Raw genomic sequence first — 16,782 nt, 5'->3', positions numbered from 1 at the left:
GGTCCTCAGGTAATACTAATCTTGTGCGAATAGTGCTCCGGGCACATCAAGCGATCTCTAACAAAGCAATAGTGACGCATAGTACGAACATGTTTTACTCACATAAGATTGCTGCGCATTCCCATCGGATCCAATATTTAAGGCACAGCACAGCTTTTTTATAATTTAAACTTCCACAAATCTAATGTCGTTCTCTGCCTTGTTCACGAAGGAATCCTCAGAGAAATGAAACGAACAAACGCTTCATGTTTTTCCCACAAGAGCTGGAACGTCTTTAAAAATAAACTTTAACCCTGCATTATATGTCGGAATCTGAAGGAAGGTTATGCAGCGACAGTATTCTTCTACAACCAGGAGTGTTATAATATTTAGCTATCTTTAATAGCATGTTTGTTTATGGCTTGCTCGCTCTGTCTAGTTCTGCGCAACTTGTTAGTACTTAAATTCTGTCATGCACGAACAAGTGGGCGGGGCTAGAGAAGTAGTCGTTGATTTTTTCTATGGAGGCGGTGTTCAACCTATTAATGTGGTCATAGATAGGTGCATCGCTGGGCCTGGTGTCAATAACAGATGTAATCTCAGTAATAAGGGCGTTTTCAGTTCTGACACTTACATGATGTTCGCGTGAATATGATTCCCTCTGATATAACATAGGCTTGGTTTAAAATTTAGATTTTAATTCATGCCTCCTAGGGACGCTTAGTTATAAAATAAAAGTACAATCTGCACTGTAAAGATGGTGGGAAGACTCAGCTTGATGTAAAAAGTACATAAAGAAACGTGCAATTTTGTGTTACAGATTTAAAGCACAAACACATTAATACATCACTTCAGTAGCATAAAAATGTTTTAATAATATAATTTTCAACTTCACTTATAAAGTCATTTACTTATCTGTAAATTATATTAATTTAATGCATTTCATCATAAAATGAAAATGTCTATAATAATCATTTGGGTTGTATTTTGGTTTTCCCCAGAGAGCTTTTTGCCCAAGAAGTGGCAGCGAGTGTTTCTAAATCAAAGCTGAATAACATAAATCTAAACATTCACCAACACCTTTAAACTCATAGCACTGGCTGTACGACACAGAGAGGCGTTTTATTTTGGTGACCTCTTGCCGTTTCCATGCCATCGTCAAACTAGTGTTTGCAGAATTACATAATCCAGCTTCAAAGCTAGTTAACAACAACAAATAAACACAAGTTAACCAAGATTTCTTTATGAAGTTGTCGGTAGACGTCTTAGACATGGCACGGAAGTAGAAGATGCATGAGGCTTTATACCAGATGTGCCATCCTAATGAGTTCATTCCTTAATGATTAATGAAAGTCCATACGGAGCGTAATGACAGAGGACGGCTTTCTGAGAGTTACTGCTGTTTCGGTATGGCAAAGTCCCAGGCGGTGTCCTGGGCGCACTTCCACATGGCGCGCACCAGCCGCGTGAAACCCATGTCCTTGGGCTTCTCCAACCCGCGCATCAGCCTCTGTTTCATGATGGAAATGAACTCCTTGTTACTCAGCTCCCCGTTACCTGAAAGACAGAAAAGGAGAGAAAGAGATTAAGTAATATGATGGTAAATACTGCCAACGTCATGTTATTTTAAACTGGTGTGACTTTATTTCTTCTGCAGAACACAAAAGAAGATATTTTAGAAGAATATTGATAACCGGACAACACTTGCCCCCATTGACTTCCACTGTATAATCACAAAACCACTGAGACATTTCTCGAAATACCTTCTGCAGGTCCATAAAGGATCGTATCCGTTCACTCACCGTCACAGTCGAAAAGCGCAAACACCACATCACACACATGGTCCGACAGCTCTACTTTGGCCACTGTTCGTGCAACCTGCTTCATTGTTGCTGGAAAGAGACAGAATGGGAGAATTATTAAACTCTTAAGATTTGTCCTGTATCCCGCTGGACATTCATTTCCTGCTACAAAGAAAGATAGAACAGCCTGTGGAGTATTTTAGTGGACAGAAGGGTGAGGAGACCCAGACCAGCCACAGAACAACGAGAGCATCTATCACAGTCTGTCTTTCTTCCAGATGAGATCACAGCAGAAGTGAGTGATGTAAAAGATGACGGGCTGATAGAAAGTCTCTTTGGTGTTCATGAGAAGAGGTGTATCAGAGGAGCTTCAGAAGGACGTGTTAAAGGTGAAAGATGAGATGGAGAGACACTGAGCTGCTGTATTATTCTGGAGTGAGATGAATCTTGTGATAAGTTCGCTGTGGATTTTAACACGACTGAACTCTCACGTACGAGCTGCACACATGATGGAAGCGCTGCACTACTCTAGATTTATCAAATATCAATGTTACTGTATAATGTTTCCTGGAGACTAGTGGTGAGTTACAGAATGCAGGAAATCCACTGATTTTAATAGAGAGGTGTAACAGAGACACACAAAAGCAGGATTTTGATGTTGGCATCCAATAACCAATGAGAAATGGAGAGAGGCAGTCCGTTTGTACTTTCACAAATCCAATACGCTGTTTAAGCTTCTTAATAAAAATTGGCATGTTTCAACATCTTTAAAACAAGTTTTGCACCAGTGCCGGTGGTCAAGTGGACTGTGCGCAAAAAGTGCTTGGAGGCATACCGAGTTTGAATCTTGGCTCCTTTCTCTCTCTCTCTCTCTCTCTCTCTCTCTCTTAAAGTGCAATTAATAAATAAAAATCAAGTTTTCCTTCTTTAGTGATTTGACTATAAGTTGTTAAGTGATTCAGAAACCATTGATTTCACATCACACATAATACAAATCAAGATTTAACGACATCGTGAAGCCTTGTGAAGGTTGTAATTTTTTATTTTAATTCCTGAAGAAATGGGGGGGAAAATTCTTACTAAGCGTTTTTTGTCTTGATTTCTTAAATCGTTTTTTTGTCTTGTTTTCTTAAATTAAGCTTGATATACAAATCTGTGATATAAACCTGAATTTACTTTGACCTATTACTACCTTCAGTAGGTTTATATTTTCTTGGCAGATTTTTTTGCTGGTTTTTAACATAAACTTACTTATAACTTGCAATGTGGCGATTTTAGCGGCATCTAGTGGTGAGATTGTGAATTGCAACCAACGGCTCACTCCACTTCTCACCCCTCCCTTTTGAAGCAATATGTTGACTGTCACAGAACTAAGATGTCATCACATATTTGCTTCTTTACCGAAGGACAAAACATATTTACAAAACATGCTCTGTGGAGCAGTTTGTGCATTTCAAGCTACTGTAGAAACAACAAGATTAATTTCATGTAAGGGGACCCGCTGTGTATGTGGATAGAAATAGCTCATTCTAATGTAATAAAAATATTTCTCTTCATTGTGTAAGGTCTTTATACACCTCTAGGCTATGTATTGCATTTCTGTCAATAGATCCTTCAAAAAACTACACACTGGACCTTTATGAGTTCACAGATCAGCTTTGACCTTTCCAATATGGCTGATGGTTTACATGTAGTGGTCAATAGAAACAGACCCTAATGAGGCATCTATGATAGCAACTCTCTTGTTATACAAACAGTATGCAATAAACAACACTATGTTTGGCACAGACAAGCACATCTCACATTTTTCTACAGATGATGTTTGAATCTAGTGTTGTCTGGAGATGTAAACTGAAAGCTGTAATCACACAGAGCTTTTATCTGGTGTGGCTTTGAAGGACAGAAAGGTGAGATTGTTAAATGAACAATTAAAGATGGAGACTTTTAGCACTGTGTGAAAGTGTGCGGGTACAAGTGTGTGTTTGAGAGAAGAGTCAGCGAGGATGAAGAAGATTATTAAAGCACTGCTGGGATAAGCGCCAGCTGCAGTGAAATGGGATGCATCTGGCAGAGTGTTAAACAGCTCAGCCGCTCTGCTGATGGCAGGCCAGACCAGATATTGGTGACGCAATATGGAAATGAGTCAAAAGCGCTTCACTGCAAAATCTTGCAGAGCCACTGCTGGCCATTGGCGTGAAATCTGGTCCACTTAGCAGTTTATTCTGGACAAAAGCCCTTTCCTTATACAGGCCGGGACCATCCAAGTAACTAGGATCGACTTTATTTGTGTGAAATTTATGGGCTTATAAATCTGATCTCGAGAATAACATCTGTGCATGCTATGCGATTAGGACAGGATGAACCTATCAAAACTCGTTAGTATAAACTACATATGTGCATTTTCTGAAGAAAATGTGAATGGTGCTCGCCGTGGAAAAACTTGGATGCTAACATGATTAGCATGTTTGCTAACATAATGCTTACACGATTAGCATGTTGCTTAAACAATGATCAGACAATTAACGTGTTGCTAACACGATGTGAACACGATTACCGTGTTGTAGCATAATGCTAACACAATTAACATTTTGCTTACACGAATTACATTCTGCTGACATGATGTTAATGTGATACTTAAAGTCACGAGTGAAAAGAATCAACCCAATGTCTCTACGATGTTCTGCTGCAGAGATATAGATCTTGCAAAATGGTTGCTAAGAAGCTTGTATATGGTTGCTATGGGGTGGCTTGACTGCTTCATGATGATCATGATAGACTGACTGATTGTAAAATGTGCTTTTAGTGACAATGCTGAAAGTAAAGTTTTAAGATTAGGTCAAGGTTTAAAGGTTTGGTGTACCTTTATCTATAGATGCTCCAGCCATATGATAGAAACTCAGCGCGGTGTCGACGTCGTTCACGTTCTTCAGGAAGGTAAAGAAGTTCTCCACTTCTTCAAACGTAATACCCTACAATCACAGAGACAGAGCCAAACCACTTCCCATTACTCCAGCAATTCATTTTGTTAAATTCTTTTACAAGACATTTGTTAATTGAGTTCAGAAATGAAAGAGAGATGATGAGCTCTTAACAGAGATGCTGAAAACATGCCGAGAGCCTGTGGACAGTATTTTATTATCTCTTAAACAAGCATGATTACTGAAAGAGAGGATTGAGAGAGCGTCTCTTTATAAGAGAAGTGTTGTTAAACTCGAGAGGGCTGCAGTACTCTCATCACGGCAATTTTTGAAATAATGGAGGAATGTTCCAGAGTTCAGTTCAATGCCACCCTTATTACAAAATGATTATTTCTCTGTATTTCCTTATTTTTTTATGTAGCTGAACTGATGTTAGTGATGTAAATTGAAGTGAAGCAAAGGTAAAGTTCATTATGTTGCTTTTTAACCTTTAGCAAAGGATCATAGGTTGGATCCCAAGCAAAACATTGTCTGTTTATAAACCCAAATGCTCAAAGCATCACTTTGAACAAAAGCATCTATACAATTGCATTATATAAAAATAAATAAGTGGTAACTCCAGCTATTTTTCTTCATGTGTACAATAATGTGTTTAACTGCTATTGTATATGTGATTTGTTTGTTCTTTCTAGGAAATACATTTTGCATTAAGACTCTACACTCACTGCATGTGGCCTGTCTCTGCTTTTACGTGTACACATTTGGCTTTTATTCAAAACGTGAATTAAATATTCTTGATTGTAAGTATAGAATAAAGAAATGGTTTGATGATTTTATTGTGTCAAAATGTTTTATTTGACTTAATTCCATATCAGTACAACTTGTCACTTGTGAGACTATTGGACTTCTCTTGACTCTCATGGTACGTGCCTGACACAAAATTCACCATATCGCATGTTCTGGAAAACATTTTAGCCGCTCTTCTGTAGCCATGGGAACTGAAAGCATGTGTGTGTGTTTGTTTGGAAGCTCAGGGTAGATGATGCCTATGCTTTTATTGTAATTGATGTAAGTCAATCTTACAAAACCTGTTAAAAGCATTTCTGCCTCATATTTCACCCCCACATACGACTGAATAAGAAATTTTACCCTGCTTAAAGAACATTTTTAAACACGAAATTACTTCTTTTTACCGCTGTAATGTGTGTTTACGTGCATGAATGAAGCAAGTATTTGTGCCTATTGCATCATGTCTGTGATTTGTTAGGTTCTAATAAATTGGCCAATTCGCCTCTACATATCATGGCCTCCTGATCATCACAATATGAACTAATAGTGTTTGTAACTCTGTCTCTTCTCCACCAATAAGCTTGTGTGTGGTGGGCGTTCTTGCGCAATATGGCTGCCATTACATCATCCAGGTGGAGGCTGCACATTGGTGGTGGTTGAGGAGATCCCCCTCTTCAATATACAGTGGGTACAGAAAGTATTCAGACCCCCTTACATTTTTGTGCATGTGATATTTCAGTTTTTCTTTTTTAATAAATCTGCAAAAATGTCAACAATTCTGTGTTTTTCTGTCAATATGGGGTGCTGTGTGTACATTAACGAGGAAAAAAATGAACTTAAATGATTTAAGCAAATGGCTGCAATATAACAAAGAGTGAAAAATTTAAGAGGGTCTGAATACTTTCCGTACCCACTGAAAAAAGCTTTGAGTACCAAGAAAATAATTTAATATCATATTATTAATAAAGTTACAAGCCAACTGACACAAATCTCCACTCTGTTTACTCCAAAAGCTTATTTGTTCTCGCATTTGGTGTCAGTTTTGTACCCGCTTGTAGTCTTTGCTACTTCATCAGTGTTAAATGTTAATATGCTCTCTTTCACACACACACACAGATACTTCATAGTAGTGTTTTGCCCACCTGCGCATCCTTGAACATCCGTTTGAGGTTCTTCTGCATCAGCTTGAGTTTGCGGGACTGAACTCCGCTGTAGGCCAGCAGCATTCCTCCAAACTGTTTCTCTGAGATCCTGCCGTCCACCGGGTCATTCCTCTCAAACTACACACACAAACGCGAAGTGCTGAACATTAGCATCAGCTGCTCAATACAATTTACAATGCATGTTCGACTGAATACATTAGTGTGGGGCATGGCACTGCTGGGTCATGATGATGGCTTTAGCAGATTTAAAGTAGCTGACAGCGAAAGTCGAAGAGCTTTCTCCATAAAATGCATCAGCATGGTGCTATAAGATTCATTTAAAGGGGCAGATCACCCTAAAAACCTTAATGCACCATATCATATGATAATATATACAAATTAAAATCATTACATATGGAGATTGGCTTCCGTGAACCGGAAGTTTCGATCATTTTTACTTCCGTATTTAGACACATTTTCTAATGAAATGGAATTCCGAAAGAGAACAATAGTGGCTTGTTTTTTCTTTGCGATTTGATTGGATGTATATAGACAGCCGTTGCATTTTGAAATGGAACTGGCAGCAGACTGACAGTTGAAGGGAGGAGTTAAAATATGCTCCGCACAAGCCATTTAACATACGTCATTTCAGATTTATAGTCAATGCAGAAAAGAAGCGCATTTTCAGTTTTTAACTGAAGATTGTGAGGGCATATGAAAAAAAGAAGTATTTTTAATTTCACTGGGACTTTAAGCCTGACAGAGACGATATATAAAAGTAGCATGGTGGCACAGCCGCATTACTGTTCAATAAGGTTTCATTCATTCTCCTTATGGCTCAACCCCACTCAACACTAAACAAGGATCAATGTGCTGTTATATCTAGGAAAGCACACAAAATTCTATCTGGAATGACACTGTACAAGTAAATAATGCTGGGCTTCACTTGAGGCTGAGCTTCCATTGCTGAAATCTGACAACTTCTAACTTAAATGTATTCTTCTGTCCTTTCAGATACATTGTCTACACTTCTCCATCTTTCCTCTCTTTCTCCACCCGGCTGTCTGCGCCGTACCTCGAGTTTAAGCACGTCATGCTGTAATTTCCTCTGAAACTCCAGGAAACTGCTGATGGTGAGTTTGCCCTTTAGATCGGCTCCAAAGAAGTAGGTGGTGAGAGCCGAACTGCAGCCGCCGGTTTTCAGAGTGTTTCCTGTGGTCGAGCGATCTCTGTGCCTCATTCCCATACTGGTCTGAGAACGGATGATGCTCTGAACCTAGAAAAACACCAAGAGTCAATTGTAATTCCATTCATTCATAGTTCATAAACTCGCTGCTTCAGAAATCCTTTAAAAGTGTCATTCTTTCCACTTTAAAACGACAAATAATTCATTCATAATTCATTAAATCAATATGAAAGAACCGAGACTTCAGGTTTTTGCATTTCTTCAACATAAACATGAGAGTGACACAAGAGAAAGATGGAAGGCTCTGAGAGAAACCGTAGGAGGTCTATAAAGGTGAATGTCTTAATGTCCATGTGTCGAGGGATAGAGGACGGATACAGCAGGAACAGGGTCACTGTCTGAAAACATCAAGGACGTTTAGCTCCTCTGGGTATAAGGGCAGTGTGTTGATAAGCAGTGATTTATGAGGAGTTCTGGGATGACGGAAAAATTCAATAAATCACTGACTCATATGGTGATGTTTAATGAAGCATTTCAACATTAAACCATTCTGAGTTATTTAAAATCTATGACACCAAAGCATCAGGTCACTGATTCTCGCTTATGTCCAAATACTGTTTTTGTTTTGGTGAAAAAAAGACTCTTCATATTTAAATAATATTTAAAAAATGCTTTGAGTTCACAGAAGTTCACTGGTGCCAACAATTTTCTACATTTTTCTATTCAGCATGTGACGTCACAAGGTGTCATGGCAACTGGCACAGTTTTTCTGTAAAATGAAATAAATCTGAGAATGTGAAAAATGATCAGCAACCCTGTTATTTTTTGTGACCCCGGATAACGAAACCAGTATTAAATGTCAATTTTTAAAAATAGAGATTTTTACATCATCTGAAAGCTGGATAGATTGTTATGATAGGACAATATTTGGCGGAGACACAACCGTTTAAAAACTCTGGAATCTGAGAGTGCAAAAAATACTGAGAGAATCGCCTATGAAGTTGTCCAGATGAAGTCCTAAGCATACGGTATCTTATTAATCACAAAAATAATTGTGTGATAAATTGACAGTGGGAAATTTACAAAACATCTTCATGGAACAAGATCTTTACTTAATATCCTATTGATTTTTGGCATAAAAGAAAAATCAATAATATTTGAAATGTTTTGTTGGCTATTACCACAAATATTCCTGTGCTACTCAAGACTGGTTTAGTGATCCAAACTCACATATATGACATTATTTCTTTAGATTAATGGATTGGCCACTTAAACAACTAATTTTCTCCAAAGCAATTTAATATGTGAATTAAAAGGTTTGTTGGAACTGACAAAATATTTGTAGTATACAAAAAGTCTTAATAAAAATGGAAAAGGAACATTCTATTAGATGTGACTGTGGTATATTAGCTCTGTCAAACAGTCTTTGTGCTGAAGGGCAAAGCGAAAGACTTTAAACAGTTAACTGATCTTCAATGACTTTGGAAACAAAAGGTAAATGTAGCCCAGGAGGCAAACTGAACAAACACAGATGATAATACACATTTGCAAAATTCACATATAGAGTATATGATAATCATTGCCTCTAAATGCAATACATAAAATTACAAATATTACCAAGTAGAAAAAATCACTGCATTAAATGAATGTGCAAATAATATGAGAAGAAAATAAATTTTTTTCATTTTTTGAAATTAATAAACAAAATCTTTCATTTGATTATATTTTCAATTAAAATCTTTCAAGTATTCCTAAATCCTGTCAGCTTACCTCTTGAATTTATGACATTTGACCACTTTTACATCTTTTTATGACTTTTTGGAATTTCAGTGTATAACAAGCATCCTAAGCATTCTGCTCCACAGAAGCTTAAAAGGTGTCTTTGAAGGTCTTTGTGATAACCTACCTGCTCAAACTCCTCGAGGTCGACCTCTCCGTCTCCATTCAAGTCAAACATCTTGAAGGCGATTTCAAAGTTCCTCTGAGGAGCTGCAGGAGGACAGAGCAGGACCACTCTTATCAGCAACCCACGGGTATGACAACATAACAGCTGGACTTTCTTAACATGGTTATCAAAAAAGCAATACCACTGCTTTCATGTTTTTATGAAACAGAATGATTGTGTGTTAAACCACACTTTAGACTAAGACCATAATATTCACAGCTGAAATCTTGCATTCTCCTCTCTTCAAACTATGATTTCAATATCACTACTAATACAATTACATTGAAAACCAATCCAGTTGAGATATCATTTAAGTGAAACTGTTGATTAATAATGATAAGAGTCGTGTAACAAAAGGTTCTTCAGTTATTTATCATACCACATGATGTCATGACTTATATTGTGTACATTTCCATAGTTCATCAATAAGTGAAGAACAATATTGAAACATTACCACAGTACCACAAATTTGTGAGGGAATTTTACAAGCATTAATGAGCTATACATTTTGTATGGGTGCCAAATACATCTGTGAATGGGATATTTTTACAAGTACATAAGTAACCAATGAGACACACTCACTGGAGAGGACGGTGGTGAGGAAGATGTAGTCAGAGAATGAGATGAGTCCACATTCCCCCAGCGTGTAGAAGATACTGTCCTCATCAGCAAACCTCTCTCGGTCCTGAGAGATCTTCTGCAGGTGCGCACACAGAAACACAAAAACAGAGAGTCAGCAGTGCTTCTCCTGACCACTAGGTGGAGCATTAGAGTCCTGTTACAGCGCAGCTCCGTAGAGTCTGTACAGAGCAGCAGATAGACGCACTAGCATGCTAACACGGACACATTCAATCATGCTATGTTGCATACTCATACAAGAGACAAGAGAAGAGCAAAGGACACGGAGACAATGTTATTATCACTTATCGTTATTAAAACTACACAGCACTCTTTACGGCTGCATTTCAAAACCTACACAGCCATACACAGTCTATACTAAACAACAAACAACTGCTAGAATGTCACCTTACAAATCACAACATCACCCTGTATTGCATATTTCTGCAATAAACTGGTTCACATTATATGAGTATTAATGAGAGCGTGACTCGGTGAACACAGTTGACCTGTGCTGTGATGTAGAAAGACAGAGACTGAAGAACAGGTGCCACAGACATTATCACGTGTGAGAAAAGAGACACACACACACATATATGTAGCATGCTAGGGTTGGGTGTCTGCTCATATATTGTGTTACCTCAGTCTGAGGGGATCCCATCAGTGTGTGAAGGGGAAGAAAGAATGGGTTAAAACAACCTGACCATCACGCAGTACATCAGGCCGACTGAACACAACCACAAACACACCACTGTGATGACATTCATCCAGTTCTGCATCTCAACATGCGAAAATGTGTCAAATAAAATGATCTATTATGTCAAATAACCAAACTAAACTACAAATTCCAAATCAAATAAAAAAGGAATAATCTGAAAATGCACTTGCGTCCTGTATTGACTATCTATCTTAAATGACGCACGCTAGACGGCTTGGGCGGAGCATCCGTTAACTCCTCCCCTTCAACAGTCAGTCTGCTGCCAGATCCAATTCAAAATACAACAGCTGCTTTTATACGTCCAATCAAATCGCAGAGACAGTTGAAAGCCACGGCCAACTATTTTCCTCATTCTTAATTCCATTTCACTCGAAAATGCTTCAAAATACGGAAGAAAAAACAAAGGCAACTTCCCGTTCACGGGGACTTTAAGAAATATCAGCATATCCACGTTTTTAGAGTTTGTAATAATCACAGCGACCCCTGCTGTTCAAAATGTGTATTGTGATTCGGACAACATAACCGGCTTGAATCGTCACATATTATATCTGGCTCACGGTGAATCGTTACATCCCAAATTATCATTATTGCACATACATACTAAAATACGTCTCAAATATACTCTACACGACAGTACATACATGCCTCAAGCTACACAAACTTGAATTTGCATGTTCTTTTCTGAAACAGGTCAGCGCCCAATACTTAAACATATAGTTCACCCCAAAATGTATTTGACTCCATAATTTACTTACTCACATACAACCCTACTGCACGTGTAATTTAACACCATTAGCCTTGTTTTACATGTTCAAAGTCTAACATGATCATAAACATATTCACGTTTTTACTTGGCCACCATTGACTACCATAGTGGGAAAAATGACAATGGTAATCAATAGTGTCCCAGAACTGTTTGCTTTCCTACATTCTTTAACTGAACATAAAAAATTATAAAGCAATATTTTTCTACTATGGCAGTCAATGGTGGTTTAGAGCTGCTTGGTTACAAGCATTCTTCCAAATTTGGAACAACTCAAAGGCGAGTAAATGAAGAACTTACCAGACTGATATCATTCTATCCAGACTAGAATATCAAAGAGACTCTGGGATGGGGCGGCGTGAAACGCCCAGTAAACACCCTAGTAACAACCTTGCTCTGACCTAGCGTAGCAACTCCTTTCCAACTGTATAGCAATGTGTTAAATGAAACCATTTATGAAACCTTAGCAGCCGCACAGCAACACCCTGGCAGCCACCCACAAGCTCCCTGCATCACAGCATCGACTCTGGCATGGCCACCCACATAAAAAATGTACAAATCTAGCAATGCTGCTCTTTCCTCAGTGTGTAAAGGGTTTTGTGTGTGTCTGGGACAAAGTGAACATAGTTTATTTTTGTACTGGCTTTGAAACTGGTAGTAGTGGGAATAGGTTCAGGAAGCACAGCAGTGTGTGTGAGGAGGAGCGGTTAAGGGCTAATAAGCTCCAGGCTCACTATGTCCCTGCCGTCACCTTCCAGAGGAGACAGTCTCAGATCTGAACGCCCAAAAGCAACATTAACAGTCTGATAGTGAGCGAGCAGCACACTACGCATTAACTCCACGCTAAACTCTCTCTATGGATACACCGAGGGCACAGACAGAGCGAAGCCTGCGAGGTGAACAGCCTTTGCTAAACAGAACCAAAGGAGGTGGGTGGTATAGAAGAAAGAGATTTAAAAAAAAAACTAGAGTCAGTCAGTTCTAGTCTTCTGATGAGTTCTTCAAATCTGCAGCTGGAGAACTAAGAGTCTCACATTGACAGAAACCTGGTGATGTTAAATTCGACGAAACACCCGCATCCGCCATGTTCATTAAGCAAAGAATGAACGATACGCCCCCGTTTGTAACATCCAACGATTGTAAAAAGAAAAGTGACATCTAGTGGAAAGTATAAGCAGTATTATTCACGTTAATAAAAGTTCAGTGTTTGCGGAAATTTGAAATGAAAGAAAATCGATTCACTGCTTTTGAGAATCGATATTGAATCAAAGCATTTAAAACAAATTTATTTTCAGTAATTTGACAGGTTTTGAAAAATTATGTGAAAAATCTATAAATCTGAGATTTTTTTTTTTACAGTGGCTTATATAATGTGACTGTATGTTCTCAATATGGACACACAAATGACTTTCAGCTTCTGAAAACAGGCTTTGTTGGAGTGGACTGTATCTGAGAGATTTGGATGCTGCATTAACCTTCTTTTAAAGGAGGTTCTGATATCATCCATCATTTCTTTTCCAGTTCAGCTCCTCTAAAGATGAATAATAATAATCTTCAGAGCTGTCCATGTGTGTGAAAAATATGGAGAGCGAAAGCACAGACAAGTAACAAGCCCTCTTGCCTGCCTCTAAGCGTTAGGCAGTAGGCCCATGGAGAGAGGATAAATGTGAACGGAAGGAAAGCCTGCAGCTAGTAAAGAAAGACCCGGTCGAGTATTATGCTGTTATTGTGCTAATACTTCAAAGTATGCTAATATTGTAAACCAGCACCGGTATCCAGTTGACAGTCCAACATTGTAGGCGTTGGTAAAACACTTTTCAACATTAACTAACTTTGTGAAACGCAGTCGTGGACGGGTCAGAACGTAATTGGGGATGGAATGCAGTCTCGAAGGAGCCGTACAACCCAGAATGCAATTGCGCACAGTCAAAACCATCGGGCCACATGTCAAAGAATTCCAGGGCCATTTTTGGTCCGAACCCAGCCCTGCCGCTATTTGAGCGAAGTAAACACAAATTCATATTTCCAGTTCTTATTATTTGTATACATATACCAATTATAAGTGAAGTTTGCAATCTATGCATCAATGGTGCCAATGCGGACAAGTAATCCTAACACAATGCTAGAAAGAGGAAGTGCGTTTAAATGTGGCTGAAAGCAATCTATTGCATTTCTGTTTGGTGCCACTCGTGCAGAATTCTGGATTCTTTACCTTTAACAATAACATGTTCATAATGTATACAGGATTATTTTAGATTTTCTGATTAATTTCACCTTCTGCTTCTTCCTCTTGAGTCATGCTTTAGAAGACCTTTTGCGGCATTAAGGTAATAAGATCTGTCTCTGCGGGAATCACTTCACAGGTGCCTGTTTCCTGAAACACAGGGAGTTTCATGCTGCCTTCAGATATGGCACCAGACCTTTGCTCCACGTGTTTTGTAATGTGTGTGTGTGTGTTTGTGTGTGTGTGTAGCCTGATCTGCATTTTTGTAAGTTAACAACCTGATTACAAATTATCAGCAGTTCTGCTCCATTAATGCCAGAGCTCACATAAAGTGTGCAGTGTAAAGAAAGCCAACAAGTCCCAAGTTTCCAGAACTCCTGACCGAACAAACACCGTTTAAACAATGCTGTAAGAAAACGAAGCCCAGCACACATACAGTATATTTCACTTATTTTCTGAGCGATGAAACTGAAAGCATCTGAATCAAATGAAGCTGGTGCATCTATATGTGCATGTTTGAGGTTTGATTTGTTTGATTTTGACAAGCCGATTGGATTACAATTCAGTCTAGTTTTAAAGTAAAGGGGCAATAATTTACAACTACCCACTATTAAATAGTTTTGCACCGCACGACTTAAGTTTTAATGTAGAGTTACACTTAACCTAATATTTATAGAAGTGTCAGATCAGAAGTAATGTTTGAAATACAACAGCAGGCTGACTAAACTAAATCAATAAGCTCTTATTTTAATGGAAAAACCTCAATCCGTTACACATATAAAACGATGCTGACATTAACACTCTCTTACAGCTCCGAAACAAATCCTAACATCCTAAATCCTAAAAACAGTGTCCCTCTGCGTGCATCACTCGGTGGTGTGCATGTCAAATCTCATTCAAAATATTTTTTGTAATCTTGAGAAGCTTAAAGATGCACATCAACTGCGCAAATTCTATCAAAGCGATACAGCCTAGTGGCTTTTGAGCCGCATAAATGATTTCATAGTTACGCAACTTTTAGCCGGAAGTACCCGTTTTTTGTTTTGTTCCCACCGCAGGAATCAGCAGTAATTGTAGTTCAGGCAAACCTTTTTGGAGGAACTCTTAAGCTACTTTTCCGAGGCAGGGGCTGTGTCCGAAATAGCCCCCTATACCCTAATATAGTGAACTATTTTAGGGGACAGCCATTTGTAGCGGTGTCCGAATTCATAGTGGACATTATTGAGTGCACTCATTCAATCCCATGATGCATCATAATGACGAGTGTACAACCGATGTACAATTGCGGATAGCTGCTAGGTATCTATCATGATGCTCGGGCTGAATGAATTCCAGAGTCTCGCCAGAATATGGCGCCCGCAGGATTTCCAGTGCACCGAGTGTCAGAATTTAGTCACTTTTCACCCGCTCCTTAAAGTGGACTATATTTAAGAACTAATGTAGGGAATAGTGAATGAGGGTATAGTGGGCCATTTCGGACACAGCCGGTCTACACCAGCAGGAAAGGAATGAACCGTGACGTAAGCAAACGCAAACTTTTGTTGTTTGGTTATCGCGCTTATATGACGTTGCTGTCGACCGGCCTCCATCCCTAAATAGTTCCTTTTGGTGGTGCGAATGCGAAAGGGGAAATGGCCAGAGGAAAAACTTAATTCACGGATGACAGCCCTCTTTACTCTCATCAGGTCGGAAAGCGCCTACAGGTAGGGAAAGTTCACCCAAACTGCCATCGACCAAAAATCGTGTCATCATTTGTTCATCCTCACGTCATTCAAAACCTGTATATGCTTTTTTTACAGTAGAGCAAAAAAGAAGATGTTTTGTAGAAATATCTCTTGTGATTTTGTGTCCATGCAATGAAAGTCAATGGAGGCCAAGGTTGTTTGGTTACAAACTTTCTTCAAAATATCTTTCTTTTGTGTTCTGCAGAAGAAAGAAAGTCATACAGGTTTGAAATGGCAGAGGATGAGTAGAATATATTTTGGGGTGAACTGTTCCTTCAAAGGGTGAGAAAAGTCGGACACACTGGGCTCTACAATGACCCTACATGACCCTTCAGGTCTCTCAGTAACTTGGGCCCTACAGACAGTGTGAAAAACTGTCCTGCAATGTGTTGTCATATCTTCAGGATGCAGGTCTAGCGACACACTCAGTGCTGTATCCCTGAGTGTTCTCTTTCATGGCATCAACCCACAGTGCCAGTGCTGTTCAGTACTGTGCCACGGCTCCAGTTAGGGGGCAGACTGCAGGGCACCAATCGCTAAGGGGAGAGATGATCGAACTGTGACAAATGATGTATAATTGTGCCATGCTCTCGGCCACACTTATTACAGTATAATGCATTTCTGATAGATGATTGTCTCAAATAAATTGCCTCTAGAGTGCAGCTCATGTTCTTTGCATCGCTTGCAATACATTTGGGGGCAGGGGAAGGTGGTTGGAATCAAACTTTGGTTCAGACCAAGCAGTCACGTCTGAATGGGAGTTCCTAACCCGAGTGTGAAAAACTGGGTTTTATAAAAACATTGTACTAACCTAAACATGTGGATTTCCTGTGACTTATTCTTGTTTTTGAGTTAAATAACTTAATTCAAAATGATTTTCTGTTCAGCATGCTTGTCTGTATTAGAAGAATACATTTTGAAATTAACTTATTTGATGCGTTTCCAGAAAAAGAGTTTAAAGGTATAATATGTAG

At 38.9% G+C, this 16,782-nt stretch overlaps 1 protein-coding gene across 1 annotated transcript in view; it reads right to left on the bottom strand.

Moving 5' to 3' along the window:
* Nucleotides 1-829: 829 nt before the first annotated feature.
* LOC130431863 (calcium uptake protein 1, mitochondrial-like) overlaps nt 830-16,782 on the bottom strand; it is a 56,756-nt gene continuing 40,803 nt past the window's right edge. Inside the window, exons 6-12 of the mRNA XM_056761083.1 lie at nt 10,344-10,458; nt 9,723-9,805; nt 7,706-7,906; nt 6,631-6,768; nt 4,642-4,750; nt 1,782-1,871; nt 830-1,536 (exon numbers count right to left, since the gene is read on the bottom strand). Of these exons, the coding sequence (XP_056617061.1) occupies nt 1,373-1,536; nt 1,782-1,871; nt 4,642-4,750; nt 6,631-6,768; nt 7,706-7,906; nt 9,723-9,805; nt 10,344-10,458 (900 nt within the window). The 3' untranslated portion in view covers nt 830-1,372. The remainder of the gene's footprint in view (nt 1,537-1,781; nt 1,872-4,641; nt 4,751-6,630; nt 6,769-7,705; nt 7,907-9,722; nt 9,806-10,343; nt 10,459-16,782) is intronic.

Source organism: Triplophysa dalaica, chromosome 11 (genome assembly GCF_015846415.1).
Source record: "Triplophysa dalaica isolate WHDGS20190420 chromosome 11, ASM1584641v1, whole genome shotgun sequence".
In the NCBI taxonomy this organism is placed as follows: domain Eukaryota; kingdom Metazoa; phylum Chordata; class Actinopteri; order Cypriniformes; family Nemacheilidae; genus Triplophysa; species Triplophysa dalaica.
Note: the sequence above shows the minus strand (reverse complement) of the source record. Positions and strands in the feature narration are given on the sequence as shown.